A 16951-nucleotide genomic window follows, 5' to 3' on the forward strand; every position below is an offset into this window, starting at 1 on the left:
CCAGTCCCATAAGCAAGTTGTTTGTTCATTTTATTTGTAAACTTGCAGTTTATTTGATATTCGTTACAGTTTTTACATTAATTGCTTTCAAATGCCTCATACAGGTGACTGAGGAACAACAGGTTGGATCTTTGTTACTGAAAAACTATGAAATATACTATTAAAGAGAGACTTAGAATACTGACATCATGAAGGCAAATATTAATATTCAAATTTCACGCTAAGAAACCGGTTTCTGATGACAGACTAAGCCTGCGCGCATTTCCTTTTTATAATGGGAATCGCCATTTACACGGCAGAGAGACGACAGTGAGGGGGTCTTGTTAGTATTTCTCAGCAGTTCTCTGTGGAGAATGCATCCCTGCTGCTAACATCATGTCGCTCCATTAAAAGATTCACCATCTACAAATAATCCAATTATCTTCAGGCAGAATGCAACTTCTGAATCTCTTCTGTGGGCAGTTAACGGGTATTGCTAGGCAACCGTTTCCAGGGAGACTGCCTATTTTTAGTGGTAATTGATGAGCACCAATGGAGGTAGAAAATAGATTTGGAAGAGGCTCCGGTCTGTGCTGTTGTGGTGGATAGACCCCAGTTTAGACAGCATCATCAGTGTGTGTGCTTCATCAGTGAGTGACACAAGATTCCCCCCCTATACTACTTACAGTGCAGCGGATCCTGCGGCCAGGGGAAGATGATCAGACACGTGTACTGCAAAACCAGCGATGGCAGAGTGGTCCCGGAGTCCCACTGCAACCTAGAGACCAAGCCCCTAGCCATCCACCCCTGCGGGGAGAAGAACTGCCCCCCACAGTGGCTGAGCCAGGACTGGGAGCGGGTAAGCTGGTAATTGGTTGTATACATGTGCAGTCACTCCTTGTGATTGGTCACTAGGGATCACAGCATATTGTCTTAATAAATGACCAACGCGTAATACTCCACAGAGGAATTAACTCCTAATGATCCATTTTCCATATCTTGTACATGCCACAATCATTATTTTTTGTGGGTCCCATCATTAATGTAACATAAGGAAGGTTTCACACACTGAGGTAGTAATCTCCTGGTGGGGTAATGTCTGCCCTCAGTGGTGGGCTGGTCATAACTTCCTTGCTGGATCCATCATCATCATCATCATCTATATAGCGCCAACATATTCCGTAGCGCTTTACAATTGGGGACAAACATAGTAAACTGATAAACAAACTGGGTGAAACAGACAAAGAGGTGAGAAGGCTGCTCGCAGGCTTACAATCTATGGGTTTCTCGTCTCATCTCTCAGTGTAACACGACCTGCGGCCGGGGAGCGAAGCAGCGCCTCATCCTGTGCCTGGAAGTAGCCAATGGGAAAGTGAAAACCCGCAGCCCCTCTGACTGCGATCCCACCAAGAAGCCTGCAGAGGACACCACCTGCTTTGAGAGGCCATGTTTCAAGTGGTATACCACCCCCTGGTCTGAGGTAGGACTGAGAAGACTCCTTAACCTCTTGCTTCTTATTATTGGTCAAGACTTAATCAAGTTAGAGAGAAGTCTTTTCCCCAGTGTCATCTAGTGATATTATTTAAAACAAAGAAGAGCAGCCCACAAGTATCAAATAACTGAATATTGTCTGTATGTAGATAGATGGGCCATATAGTGTCTGTTTATCTGTGTACACTGGATGTAGGGCCCATACAGAGAGCCTGAATGCAGACATTATGTACTGGGGAGAAAATGTACAATAGAAATATAATGTGCCACGTTTATCTGTACTTTGTGTTCTCATTCTACTGTGTGTATCTTTATTTTCCAGTATTTATACACATAGCTGGGAACAGTGACACCGTGGGGGTGGGGCTTATTCTGGGATGGGCGGGGCTTGTCATGACCATTATCTATTAAAGCAATCTGTGGCTAAATGGGTCAGTGGTTTCATTTAAATTCTCTGGGTTAGACGTTTCCAGCTATGGTTTGCTGTATCTAGTGAAACGCTACAAACTAGTTGTGCCATACATGAAGCGGTGGTGCGATGCACTGCGCTATAAGACACCTGCTGCCCTTATAAACACCCCAACCTTGTCATCTGAGCCCTGAATTCAGAACGTCATAGTGACCCCGATCTCTCTGACATTAAAGTGCAGCAAGACCTGCGGGGTGGGAGTCCGGATGAGGGACGTCAAGTGCTTCCAGGGAAGAGACATCGTCCGCGGCTGTGATCTGTTGATGAAACCGGTCGGAAAACAGACCTGTGACTTGCAGCCTTGTCCCACTGACCCACCAGGTGAGTTCTCTCACAGCCACTAGAGGGCACCGGTAACTATTACGTCTCTACAGCTGCCCCTGCTCCATGTCTTTACTATAGTATCAGGGTCCAGTAACCAGCAAGCTCATCCCTCTCCCCAAATCTAATGATAATGGCTGTTGTTTAATAAATGACTGAATAGACATATAATATCCCTAGCAGCAGGGGGGCTAGATAAAAGGTTAAATAGCTCAAAAATAAACATTGTTTTTATGTAGCGCCAATCATATTCCACAACGCTATACAGAGAATGTATAATCACATCCATCCCTTGCCCGGTGGAGCTTACAGTCTATATTACCTACCACACACATATACACACACTGGCTTCATTTTAGTCAGAAGACAATTAAATTGTGGGTCTGGAAGGAAACCCACGATAACATGGGTAGAAGATGCAAACTCCACACAGATAGGTCCAGCGCTGAGACCACTTGACTCTGTCTAGCAAAACTTACCTTACAGATGTCCGACAAGTGTGGTTGCACAGACTGTAGCTGGCCGCTCTGTTCTGTCATTGTTATCATTTCTACAGAGCTTTACAATGACATTAGATCCCTGCTTTAAGCTGTGTGAAGCTCAGATGGACTTATGTGACCATGTAGGGATAACGCCATGATGGATGATGGTTAGTACTTGTATCCGCCCTCATCCTAGTGCCGGGTACAAGCTCATTGTATTGTAGTATCTGCGACACCCTCGGGGCCGCTGACTTACACTGTAATAGTAGTATGAGCCTCTTCCCATCCGTTATCTGAGTAACAACCTCTCCTTCTCTTCCCTCAGATGACAGCTGCCAAGACCAAGCTGGGACGAACTGTGCATTGGCCATCAAAGTGAATCTATGCAGCCACTGGTACTACAGCAAGGCCTGCTGCCGATCCTGCCGCTCTGCCCACTCGTAGGTACCGAGGCTCTGCCGGGACATAGGTAAAGAGAGAGTGCCAGCAGGTCCCACTTAGCCCCGGGACAGTATATCTCTCGCTACAGTGACTGTATGGTATGTAACCAACGTTACCAGCTTTACATTACATTGCTTGGAAGTTACAGCTAGAATTGTCAGGTTGCCGTCTTAGAGGATAATCCAGTTAGCTGACCATTTATCAGCCCTCAGTCAGTCGCTGGTGAATTGAGGATTTTGAAATAATTTGGCCTCTTACCTTCCCCTGATGTAAAAAGAGATATCTGAGGCTTAATGATCAATATTCCCAGAAGTCACTGTGGTGGATGAAATACGTCTCTTCTAGGTCCAGCTATATCGGCTAACTTACACCTGCTGTAAATACCTAGACACAATCACCATGAACACAGCCCAACTATAATATCTGACATCATGTACAGACGGTTTAGGAGCTACTTCTACTAACAAAAGTTGTAACCTTAATGGTATTACTAACTTTCTAATAAAGTGTCCGTTATCGCGTACTGCCTCTCTGTAATGGCCTAATCACAGTATTAGTATTAGATGGTATCTGATTCATTATTCCTACATCTATTTTATTTAATAAACCTAACAAATAATTGGACAATGAATGCATTGTTAATGCTTTCCCAAATTGCATTTCTTAGTTATTTGCAGACAGGGTTCCCAGGCCAGACATTGGATATACACTATATGGACAAAAGTATTTGGCCACACCTGTTAAATATTGAATTGAGGTGTTACAATCGGACCCGTTGCCAGAGGTGTATAACATCCAGCACCAGCCATGCAGTCTCCATTTACAAACATTTGTGATACAAACTGGGTCATTCTGAAGAGCTCAGTGACTTCAAGCGTTGTACTGTGATAGGATGTGTGGTACTGTGATAGGATGTGTGGTACTGTGATAGGATGTGTGGTACTGTGATAGGATGTGTGGTACTGTGATAGATGCCACCTTTGTAATAAGACGGTTTGTGACATTTCATCCCTGCTGGATATTCCACGGTCAACTGTAAGTGATATTATTAGAAAGTGGAAGCGTTTAGGAATAACAGCAACTCAGCCATGAACCGAAGACCACGTAAAATCACGGAAGGTCCTTTTCAATTCCAACATGACTGTGCCCCAGTGCACAAAACAAGGACTACAAAGACATGGTTTGATGAGTTCGGTGTAGAAGAACCTGACTGGCCGCACACAGCCCTGACCTCAGCCCCATCCAACACATTTGGGATGAACTGGAACGGAGATTACGAGCCAGGTCTTCTCGTCCAACATCAGTGTCTGACCATAAATGCTCTACAGAATGAATGGGCACAAATTCCCACAGAAACACTCCAACATCTTGTGGAGCCTTCCAAGAAGAGTGGAAGCTGTTATCACTGCAATAGGGGGACCAACTCCATATCAAAGTATATGTATTTGAATACAATGTCATTACAGTAACCATTGTGTAATGGTCAAGTGTCCGAATACTTTTGTCCATATAGTGTATCTCTTTGGTTAATGAACAGTTCAGGTAGTGACCTGCAGCCTGTATAGGTCTCCTATAACAACATACTGTGATGTACATGTATCGTATGTGTCTCACACTGCACTTTAGTATGTCCAGCACCAAGTCTGGGTACAAAAATAACCTACGCCATCAAGTATTTAAGGGGCTTTAGTTTAAACTATAAACAGAGTTTTATGTACTTTCAGGCTGAAGAAAATAAATGCTGCTTTTTCACCTTATATATTTTGTAATATATCCTGTGTAATTTTATCAGAGACCACGGACGGGCGACCTCTGGCGCAATTGCGGAATTACAGCTAAGCATCATGGAGGATGAGGGCCAGCAATAAGCCAGAGGTCACCTGTAAACGCATTCCTTGTATTGTTATTGTTAATATGAAGGTGTATACTTTTACAATGATGTATCCATACATATAACAATTACTATGAGCTGTACAGAATAATAATCTTATTATAAGAGAGGAGGCTCTTTATATCCCAGCACCTATCTAGAACTCATCAGTGCTGGAAATCTATAGTTGATGTACAAGCTGTTCCTGAGGGCTATGGGGGAAGCTCTATCCTACGTGTGACCCCTCTGCTGTGTGTGCAGCAGGTACATGACAAGGTTACACCCTCCCAGTGCCGGTCTGATTCTAGGTTTCTTCATTTTCATAAATTGTTGTAATATTAATTTACACCATTTGAGACCCTGCAGAGGGAGAGTTGTGGAAACGACAGTCTCCTTATTGCTGCAACAATAGGTTCAGTGTAAGGATCTACTAGCTGCTACTCTCCGCTCCAGTTTACATTGAGCTATTAGTGCTGTCTGACACATGTATGTGGCAGCATTTTGGTCAGGGGCTGTTTATAGTGATGGAGAGTGGACAATCCTGGACCCCAGAGCCCTCGGTGTTGTACAGTGCAGAATAAGCTTTGGTCCTGTACATACTGTTAATGTCTATTTAAACCAACTATGAAACATTAATATTGTACAGCTCGCTCTCATCTACATACATATAATTCCACTGTAACTTGTGTAAGAGCCGCGTGTTTGCATGTTACAAAATGAAGGATATATTTGTACTTTAAACTATAATTTAACTGTGACAACTACAAACCATTAGTTAATCTTTCAATAAACTTGAACTCCATATTAAGTGCCAACAAGATGGGGCGTATTCTCATAAGTGGCGTAAAACAAAATGTAACTTTGTTTTTAATTAAAGTTCTGAGTCTCTTCGATAACTGTAAAATTGTCTCAAGTAAACTTGCAAAAAACAGTCACACAATTTATTTAATTAAAGATTATATGATCAGATGGATCAGTTTAGTATTTAAGGAAAATTGTTAACAATATTTAAGTGACTAACGCAACTTAATAACTAGGAAAGAGCAGAAGAGTATTGTGTCCCATCTTCTATGTGACCAGCGTTTTGCTGCTTTCCATGGATTTATTAGAAGTGAGATAAACCTTCACTTTGTATCTCTGCAGACACAAGCTCTTATTATAATATATATGCCTAGAAATAACTCACTTTAAACACATATAACTATTGTCTCTGTACATTGTAATAAAACATTGATATTTATAAGGTTCTGTCTTTTATTCTTTCGGTGATAAGGACGCACTATTGTAGTGTGTGTGTGTGTGTGTGTGTGTGTGTGTGTGTGTGTGTGTGTGTGTGTTATTCCAATATAAGGACGCACTATTGTAGTGTGTGTGTGTGATATTCCAACACTATCACCTGGCAACACAGAAAACGCTCCGCAGACAGTATGAAATAAATACAATCCACAAAATTTCCAAAGAGTAATTTTATTTCAATTCATCTTTTTCTTAGTGAGTCCTGAAATATCCTACAACAGATTAACAAATGTGCAATATGTTTTTTGTTTTGTTTTTTATTGTTGTGAAAGATGAAGTTTTGCAGATATGCTGAAATAAATATTTAATATAGTATACAGAGATTGAAAGCAAAAGCACTTTTCCAAAGTAGATGGCGGGGGAAAAAAATATAAAAACTCCACCAGTTGCCCCCATACAGTGTAGACAGTCATATTTTCAGGTTGAACCAATCAATATGCAAAAGAATGCAGCCTATCCAGTCACTAGGAACCAGTGACATCACTGAGAGTGCAGCCTATCCAGTCACTAGGAACCAGTGACATCACTGAGAGTGCAGCCTATCCAGTCACTAGGAACCAGTGACATCACTGAGAGTGCAGCCTATCCAGTCACTAGGAGCCAGTGACATCACTGAGAGTGCAGCCTATCCAGTCACTAGGAGCCAGTGACATCACTGAGAGTGCAGCCTATCCAGTCACTAGGAGCCAGTGACATCACTGAGAGTGCAGCCTATCCAGTCACTAGGAGCCAGTGACATCACTGAGAGTGCAGCCTATCCAGTCACTAGGAGCCAGTGACATCACTGAGAGTGCAGCCTATCCAGTCACTAGGAACCAGTGACATCACTGAGAGTGCAGCCTATCCAGTCACTAGGAACCAGTGACATCACTGAGAGTGCAGCCTATCCAGTCACTAGGAACCAGTGACATCACTGAGAGTGCAGCCTATCCAGTCACTAGGAACCAGTGACATCACTGAGAGTGCAGCCTATCCAGTCACTAGGAACCAGTGACATCACTGAGAGTGCAGCCTATCCAGTCATTAGCAGCCAGTGACAACACTACTGATTGGATAGGTTGCATTTTCATGAATATTGGTCCGGCACACAAAATGGCTGTGTCCACTGTAAACGCCACAAAACATTTTAGAACGTTTGCACAAATGATCAGTCCGCAATAGTACAGAATATAAACATCACTTCCTGAGCAAACAGTGAGACTGGGGCCAGTCACAAACCCTGAACACGACCTCAACTTCCATTTTTTCTTTTATTGATATGAATGAAAGGCTGTATCAGTTCCGTGGTCGCTTGGGATGAACCATAGCGAGGACTCCAGCCAGCAGGCTCTGTCACATTGGTGATCGTTGTCAGTCACTGTACCACTGAGATCCTGGTATTTGCAGGCTTGCAAATCCCTTGTTGGATGCTTATAAGAGAGATGATTTATTCAGTACTGGGAACACAGTATTCATAACCACCAATCAAATATATTGCTACTGAGACCCGCTGATATGTTAATGAATGATGTGTGCCGAATTTCAGAGATCTCCCAGACCATGCGTTGGTGAGAAAATGTACTCAATAATCATACCAGATGGGCTCGCACAAGGAAATTATTAAAACATGGCTTGTCAGGAATAATTAACTAGTAGATTGAGAGAATATTAATGTCGTGCCAAAATAATTCTCATTAATTTGCAAATGGTAGATGATCATATAACAAATTACTGTAATATACTTTTCAAAAACTCTTTGAGGTACCATATTATTGCTAAGTTTGTCACTTCTGTGACTTGGTGACTGACGCTGTAGCTGCGGTATTCATACATGAGAAGCAGACATTAAGGCAGCCAAGTCTTTCACCAATCTACAACTATGAAACTGTTTTACATGTATAACAATTGTACTGCAGTATGAAATTGCTTGGCTCGGTATCAATAAACAGTTGTACTGGTGGAGCAGAACTTATTTCAGTCAATGCTGCGCTATGGCTAAAGGTTGAGTGGATAGTCTGCGACATCTGTGATTTAGTTTTGTTTTGAATAGTTTGTGTGTATTTGAGATAATTGCAAAGGACATATTGTACCATGGGTGTTATACAGCAATACATTCTGCTCCACCAGTATGTGGTGAAGTTGGACAGTTCAGGGGAAAGGATAAATGCTGCGCTATAGAGGAATGAAAACTGTTCCATGTAAATAAACATATTTCTGGATATAGAAAAGTTCTGCCTTCTCTAGCGCGTCTCTGGTTTCTCCAATTCATCTTTTTCATACAATTCACCCTCCTGAGGCACTAAATATTACCCCATAGGGCAGAATGAAGACTTACACATGGCTTATACTATACTTGGCACTTAAAGGAATAGTTATAGGAGATATTAGCAGAGTAATCCCTTTCTGGAATCCAGGGTCCTATTCTCCACTTTACTTTACTTGGATTTTTGTCTCCTCAATTTCATGAGGATTGGAAGTTTTATGCTTGAAAATACAATAAGATCTCACACGTTTGGGGCCACAATCGCCTAATTTCATACCATCAAACAAAGTATTACAAATACTCAGGTTAAACTGAAAATCAATATCATAACAGAGCATCAATTATACTTTATAAATCAATCTGAGAATAACCGGCCATAGCTGGGAATATAAACGGCACCAACACGTAATACTGTAGAATGGATAAAGTCATGCTAGAATTCTGACAATCTCCTCCGGACGCCAGTAAACCTCTACGCGTCATGGTACCTCTCGTACTACACTATTATATAATGGATGAAGCTGGCAAGTCAGCTACCGCTGTAATCCAGTTACATGTCTGGGGCAGAGTCGGCAGAAGTTATAAAGTGATGTGCTGCATCGATAAATCCTGTGACCGATGACTCTCTAATCTGCTGAGCATGAGATCTATACAGTGAATCAGCCGCAGGCAATCCCAAATATGTACATGTACTGAAATAAACTCTGAGCGTAACCTTCGTGTCTCAGACAGAGGATGCGCTCACGGACATATATCAGGTTATTACCCAGCATCGAGCAGGATGTGATCTCTGTACGTTCCTATCCCCAGACTTCAGCATGTGATGGGTTACATTACTTTCTTTGTCTAGAAGATTATTGAGTATTTGTGCATATTATTTAAATCACTACTTATTATAATTGTATTGGGTGGTAGGACAAATATATGTGGAAACAGAGCTGTGCATGTAACTTGGATGATAGAGGATCCATTTTTCAGATGTTGCAACTAACAAGTAAAAAGTCCAAAAATGTAAAATCTTCTTTTCATCTTGTTTCACTGAATGCTGGGAATTTAGAGCAGGGAGCAGAATTCAGGAATAAAACAGTCTTCTGAGGTTTCAGTGAGAATGAGAAATAAAAGAACATTGACTCTTCACAAAACCATTTAAGCTGTCAAAACAAATTCACTTTGCAAGCAGATAATGGCAGCCAGGCCTGATCTGTACGCTCTCTATTCTCTGCGCCAGTTCAGCAAATGAGCGGCCGCAGAAAAATAGGAATCCTGCTGTGGATGATGCGGAATTTCCTCTCTCGTCCCATCATCGCAGCACATCTCAAGCTGTTCTGCAGCAGCCGAGGTGTTTTTTTTTTTTTTGTCTCGGGCAATTAATTGGTTAGAAAGGTTTTAATGAATGCCGATTTAACCCCATGTGTACCATACACTTACAAGCGGCACAAATACCGTACATAGTTTATAAAAAAATATCCCGCCACTCCTCAAATTTTTCTGACAACCTCAATATGGTATTATGGCGTGGAATTTATTATTTTATATATATATAGTTCCACTTTGGAAGATAAACACATCCCCACATTATATAAAACATCCCAGTATATAAATATATTTAGCCAGAGTTGCATTTTGGAACTCTCGGATGTGACAGGGAGCTGCTTGATTACATCCTTCACATGTACAGATTATGGGCTATATTCTGTCTGGCACTTCGCATATCGCTCTTGTCCCCCTTTTCCCCCTCTTCTTCCCACCCGTTGCATAAAATTCACCATTACTGTCCTGGTAGCTGCATGTCACTTCTACAAACATCTGTTTTCTTCTATTACAAAGTTAGATTAATACTAAGCCCCAAATTCAGACCTAAAAATGCCGTCTTCAGTACAATACGGATCATTCTAACAGTTATAGGATTAGAAATAAAAAAGAAAACTCTTATTAGTCATTTGCCGGCACATGAAGATCCCGATTTAACCTGTCAGTTTTTTGTTTTTTTTTCGTTTTTACTTTTTTGCTTGACATTAAAGTGACATATTATATATTTATATCTGGTACATAATGTATAAATACATTCATAGTTTAAAAACACTTTGCTATTAATTTAAAAGGTGAATTAACATTGGGAGTGATGCACGGGCTCAAAAAGCCTTTGGAACAGAGACAGTTGTACTGTGCGTTACTGTTTTTGTTTGCACAATACGGTCACACGAGGAAACAAAAGCTTTTTAGGATTCATTTCCAAAAGGGTTTTGTGTATTTTTTCCGCAAAGAAACAGGAAACAGACAGATGATGTTTCACAAAAGTGACAGCAAGAGGCTTAGAAGAAGTGGTACTGAGCAATGCCAGGTATTGCGTATGAGTGTTGTCACACATCCGTGCTAATACTGCGACTGCGGGAAAAGGCCTCTCTCATTGCGGTCAGGCGGTTGGGATTGAGCACCTGCAAATTGCTCAGGTTAACGGGAAGTTCGATCTCTTCCTGGCTGATCGTCTTGTAGGTGATGCGTTCTCCACCATTCCGGATTTCTTCTGGCGGGTGGAGGAGGAACGCTGGCGGCTCATTGTGGGAGCAGCCGTGACACACACTTCTGTAGTGCGGATGCTTTTTGTTGTACGGGGAAGCGTAGATGGAGGGCCCATTGGCCAATACTACATTTCGGTTACAATGCACCGGTGGGAAGCGGGAATGGACAGCAAAATCTGGCTCTTCTTCATCCTCTTCTGAGTCCTCCTTCTTGCAGCAGTAATACTGAGAGGAGGAAACACAACATAATCAACAACATTACTTGTCAGATGCCAGTATTACAGCAACCTAAACAAGGCAGAAATGCCCCCCCCATGAGTATTACAAATGGAGCATTCTGAGTATTTATGTACAGTTAGAAATTGTCCTAAACTTGGGTTAAAAGACAAATCAAACTGTATTAAAATTCTGTGCTCCAGTATAACAGTCTGCTGTCATTGTTACTTAGATCGTAATTTAACACTGAAAATAGAACCAGGTTTTCGGTTTCTAGATGGGTTACAACAAGTATTTATACATCTGTATCACCAGCTATAGGCTCCCTTGTCACAGTCCTGGCTGAAACATAATAAATTACAGTGTTGTAGTTATTGCTGTGTAATATGTATCTAGGTGTCCAATGCTTCCATAGACGGATACATAATATACAATCGGCCAAAAGTTCTGAGAATGACACAAGTATTGGTTTTCACAAACTTTGCTGCTTCAGTGTTTTTCAACCTTTTTTGTTGCTATGGGATACTGAAGTATAATTACAAGCATTTCATAAGTGTCAGTCTTTTATTGACAATTAAATTAAGTTTTTGAAAAGAGTCAATATTTGCAGTGTTGACCCATCTTTTTGAAGACCTCTGCAATTCGCCCTGGCAGCTGTCAATCAACTTCTGGGCCACATACTGACTGACTGGCCGACCATTCTTGCCTAATCAATGCTTGAAGTTTGTCAGAATGTGTGGGTCCATCCGCCTCTTGAGGATTGACCACAAGTTCTCAATGGGATTAAGGTCTGGAGTAAGGATGCTTTACTATTGGCATGACACAGAACTGATGGTAGCGCTCACCTTTTCTTCTCGGACAAGTGTTTTTCCAGATGCCTCAAACAATATGAAAGGGGATTCATCAGAGAAAATGTCTTTACCCCAGTCCTCAGCAGTCCAATCCCTGGACCTTGACATCAGCCCATCCTCCAAAAGTCTTCGCCTCACTGTGCATGCAGATGCACTCACACCTGCCTGCTGCCATTCCTAAGCAAGCTCTATAATGGTGGTGCCCGATCCCACACCTGAATCAACTTTAGAAGACTGTCCTGGCACTTGCTGGATGTTTTTGGGTGGCCTGAAGCCTTTTTCACAACTATTTAACCTCTCTCCTTGAAGTTCTTGATGATCTGATAAATGGTTGAGCTAGGTGCAATCTTACTAGCAGCAATATACTTGCCTGTGAAGCCCTTTAGTGCAAAGCACTGATGACTGTGTTACGCTGACAGTCAGTACACAAACTCACAGAACTAGTTGGCGGAGGTCTTCACCTTTAGCGGCCGCCTTTCCCATAGAGCTTTATACGCTCACCGGTACTCCGATGCCCCAGGACTTATCTCCCAGATGTAGTGTGAGTTTGTGAGACTAAACCGTAGCGGCAGGCCAGGAAGCAGCGAAGATGGCAGCAGATGGTCAAACGAGATCCAAGGTCAGGGGTCACTTGCAAGCAGGAATAGTCGGGAAACACGCCAAAGGTCAGGGTCACGAGCAATATAGCGAGGTCCAAGGCACAGACAAGATGAGTCGGGGTCACAGGCAAAGAGGCAAATCCAAGGTACAGGCAGGGGTCATACACGGCAAAGACAATCCAAAAGGTTTACACCAACAGCACAGAAGCAGGTAGCAAGCAGGAATCTGGAAGCTATAACCGGCATGAAGGCTAAGCCCTCCCTGCCTTAAATACTACGTGACCAATCAGAGCCTAGCTCTGAAACTGCCCCCAGCCTATGCCTAATTAATACATTTCTTCCTCACTAGCCCATATTCTAGTTCTGTAATTGCGCACGAGCCCCGGAAATGATGTCCCGGTCGTCATAGCGATGGCCGGGATGCCTGTGAGAGAGTCGCGGCGGCTGGGCATGCTGCGGCTTGTAACAGACTTCACATGTTTCCTTGCAGATAACCATGGTTAGCAGAGGAAGGACAATGATTTCAAACACCACCCTCCTTTTAAAGCTTCCAGTCTGTTATTCTAACTCAGTCAGCATGACAGAATGATCTCCAGCCTTGTCCTCATCAACACTCTCACCTATGTTAACAAGAGAATCACTGACCTGATGTCAGCTGGTCCTTTTGTGGCAGGGCTGAAATGCAGTGGAAATGTTGTTGGGATAAAGTTCATTGTCATGGCAAAGAGTGACTTTGAAATTAATTAAAATTCATTTGATCACTCTTCATGACATTCTGTAGTACATGCAAATTGCCATTGTAAAAACTGAGGCAGCAGATTTTGTGAAAATAATATTTGTGTCATTCTCAAAACTTTTGGCCATGACTGTGCTAATATACTACCTGCAGATGACTTATGTATTAGTTTGGACGTAACTTCTTTTCCTCAATGTGATGCTTTATATTTCTAACTAATATGCTTTACGGCAAAGCTTTTATAAAATCCAATTACGGTTTATTCTTATGCATCTTGAACATGTTACAGATCCCTGTTATATACATTATATTCACAGAGCAGCTCCTACCTCGTATCCAATAGGTAAAAGCAAACAAGCACTTTCCTTGATTATACAAATGCATTACAGAGAAGCACAGAGAGGAGATAAAGCCACGGATTTAGTAAAGTTACAGGATCACATTTATGATTCAATAATTTACTACAAACTGGCGGAGATCCTTTTATTAGGTGTAACTTATCCAGCCATATTTCAAGGACTTAATTAGCAAATTTTTACAACATTTGAATAAAAGAGAAATGACGGGTCACAGAGCAATATATGTTTAAAGTCCATCGTGAAAATTAGTTTATATTTGAAAGAGAATAATGGACTTTACATAGTCGGAAAGTAAGTTACTGTATTCTACGGAATCATCTCAATCCATGGGGGACCCGCTCCCTGAGCCCTGCAGAGATTACTTACTTGCTATTGAAGAATTTGTATTCTGGCAAAACAGGAAACAAGAAACAAACTAATCACAAAATGTAACCCTTACAGTATATAACACAGTGAAGACACCATCTTACCTGTAGCCTGCAATAGCAGAGGACTGCGATAATACACAGAAGGATAACAGTCGCTAAAATTCCACCGGTGATGACCACAGTACCGGCTGTCATTCGACCGTCTCTCCATTAACCACCTAAGAGGTAGGTAGACATTATTATTAGGGAACACACGTTATTTTACAAGACCAATTAGTGTATGGAAATCATCTAAAAATCAGGTTTATAAAGTGTTTTGTTGTATGTCTGCTCCTATAATATTCCAGGGTCCTTAACTAAAAAGCATATAAGTAATTAAATAGTAGGTTTTATTTTTTAAAGGGTTTTGCTAAATGAAGGAGGAGATGTTCAGTGCCCATATTTAATGGTGATCTGGCTTTGGGACATTTATAAAGGCTGCGGCTCCGGCGTCACTGGTATCATGAAATCACGCTCTCGTATGTAATTGCGGTGAACAGACACATGAAAGTCAGGACAGTGCTCCCTCTTTATAAGAGGTGTTATACAAACTGTATAGTGTACTTGTCTACTCTTTAGACACCCCCTCTGGAGATCCTGGAGGAGAGGACCAAGGGACATTCCTGCCCCCACCTCCCGATTCGCCTCACCATGCAGTGGGAACATGATCACATAATTTGCAGCAAGTCAATTCATGGCCCCTTTCAGTTTCCTAGGGAAGTGGGCAGGATCCAGAAGGGTAGTCTAGCCTCCTGGGAGATCACCCCAAAATCTGAGAATCTTCCAGACATTTTGGGAGACTAGGCAATTTTTTTATTGCACTTTTGTACCACAAAAGCAGAAGGTGGCAAGCAACAGGCCTTCTAGCGACACAAAGACGACTTTGAAGAGAGAGTAAGAACTCGTCGGCCGCCCCATCGTTCTAATGCACAAGAAGGATGGGACATTGCAGTTCTGCATGGACTGTTGTGGCCTCAACTACTGCATGGTACGGGATGCGTACCTGTTACCGTGCATCGAGGAGCCCCTGGCTGCCCTCCGTCGTACTAAATACTTCTCCACTTCAGATTTTGCCAATGCACCAGCAACCTTCCAACGGCTAATGGAACGATGCTTGGGTATCTTAACTTTGACGGCATCTTGATTTACCTCAACAACATCATTGTGTTGCCCCGAGCCTGGAAGAACACCAGGTGTATCTGGATTTAGTGTTACAGAGACTAAAGGAGTTTGGCCTGAAACTGAAGCCGTGGAAGTATCTCCTGAAGTCCATCGTAGAGTGCTTAGGCCACATCGTGTTCGGGGAAATGAGTTAGGCCTACAGCAGGCAAGGTAACTGTCATACAAGACTGGAAAACTACCACCACAATCAGAGTTGCAGGCTTTCCTTGGACTAGTGGGCTACTATGGATATTTCATCAAGAATTTTACCACCATAGCTGGACCACTGCACAAACTACTCAGAGGAGCCACAGAGGGAGCAAAGAATCAGTTGGTCTCATCGGGTACTGCAGAGGATGTAGCATTCAACCAACTTGAAGAAGAGTTAGTGAGGGCCCCAAGGTTGGCTTTTGCAGACTTTGAGAAATCGTTATTCTCTAAACCGACGGAAGCCTCTGCAGATTGGGAGCTGTCCTCGTCCAAGTACAAGACGATAAAGAGAAGGTGATTGCCTATGCCAGCAGAAGCTTGCTGTAGTCCGAACGGAACCCAGATAATTACAGTTCTTTCATGCTTGAGCTGTTGGCAGAAATCGTTGTACCTCATGGGGGCGACATTTGAAACAGTCACCGGCAACAACCCCCTGGCCTACCTGGGAACTGCAAATCAATCTAGGAGCTTTGGAGCAATGGTGGGTGTTGAGGTTGGCCAAGTACCAGTACAAGATTTGATATCCTCCAGGTAAGCAGAATGAAAATGCCAGTGCAGTTTCCCGTTTCACAGAGGAGGCCCCAATGGGTGCGAGGATGAAGAATGGGAAGAGATCAAGATCCTAGATCTCACCAGAGTGAAACCCATGCCTCATACCCATCTAGAGGAGGCCGTCTGCATGGTACAGGCCATAACCGTGAGAAAGACTGTCCTGGAATGGGCTCAGGAACAAGAGAAGGATGCGCATATCTGGATAATCCGATAGTGGAAGCTGGAGGAGCGGTAGCCTTCTATGAGTGAGCAGAATCACCCGCCATTAGTGGGCCTGAGACTGTTGCACAATCGGGACCAGTTCGTAGTGCGGGAAGGAGTATTGTACTGTTGCGCATCTCTAGAGCAGGAGTGCTGCCCAGTGTGGTAAATCGTGGTCCCAGAAGGAGTAGCAAAACAGCTGGCTGTGGATACCCACGCGCAAGAAATATATCTTTGTGTAACCAAGACCTACACCACATTGGCTCCAGAGCAAATTCTTCATGCCTAGATTGCATGACGTGGTACAAGAGGTTTGCAGACAATGCTGGCCCGGAATGGAACAAGAAGTGCCCGTGCGGACCATTTTCTCTGGCCGACCCCAGGATCGTCTGATGATAGATGTATTATCCCGCCCACTAATCACCAGGACGTATTGATGGCTGCTGACAAAGACCAGTTCACAAGGTTCAGTGTGGTAGTGCCCACACGCGATCAGACTCTGGAGTCCAATGCCAAAGCCATCATGGAGCAGGTCACCAGACGGAATGG

At 42.8% G+C, this 16951-nt stretch overlaps 2 protein-coding genes across 6 annotated transcripts in view; one reads left to right on the top strand and one right to left on the bottom strand.

The window, feature by feature from the left end:
- LOC142101368 (ADAMTS-like protein 2) overlaps positions 1 to 3354 on the top strand; it is an 89726-nt gene extending 86372 nt beyond the window's left edge. For all 5 annotated transcript variants that reach the window (XM_075185813.1, XM_075185814.1, XM_075185815.1 and 2 more), the window contains 4 exons: positions 668 to 838; positions 1283 to 1459; positions 2116 to 2260; positions 3068 to 3354. In XM_075185813.1, the coding sequence (XP_075041914.1) occupies positions 668 to 838; positions 1283 to 1459; positions 2116 to 2260; positions 3068 to 3186 (612 nt within the window). In that variant the 3' untranslated portion in view covers positions 3187 to 3354. The remainder of the gene's footprint in view (positions 1 to 667; positions 839 to 1282; positions 1460 to 2115; positions 2261 to 3067) is intronic.
- A 7462-nt stretch (positions 3355 to 10816) lies between these two features.
- LOC142101370 (protein FAM163B) lies at positions 10817 to 14631 on the bottom strand. Its single transcript, XM_075185823.1, has 2 exons — positions 14342 to 14631; positions 10817 to 11335 (listed from the first exon to the last, which is right to left on the bottom strand). Exons 1-2 carry the CDS (start codon positions 14432 to 14434, stop codon positions 10952 to 10954), a joined length of 477 nt encoding a protein of 158 aa, XP_075041924.1. The 5' UTR covers positions 14435 to 14631; the 3' UTR covers positions 10817 to 10951.
- Between the last annotated feature and the right edge of the window lie 2320 nt (positions 14632 to 16951).

This window comes from Mixophyes fleayi, chromosome 9 (genome assembly GCF_038048845.1).
Source record: "Mixophyes fleayi isolate aMixFle1 chromosome 9, aMixFle1.hap1, whole genome shotgun sequence".
Classification (NCBI taxonomy): domain Eukaryota; kingdom Metazoa; phylum Chordata; class Amphibia; order Anura; family Limnodynastidae; genus Mixophyes; species Mixophyes fleayi.

What these genes read in the sequence shown, in the direction of transcription:
- LOC142101370 (XM_075185823.1), bottom strand. Translation starts at nt 14,434, where the DNA reads ATGACAGCCGGTACTGTGGTCATCACCGGTGGAATTTTAGCGACTGTT. An exon ending in TCTGCTATTGCAGGCTACAG is followed by an intron (nt 11,336 to 14,341) that starts GTAAGATGGTGT and finishes TCCTCCTCTCAG; the next exon opens with TATTACTGCTGCAAGAAGGA.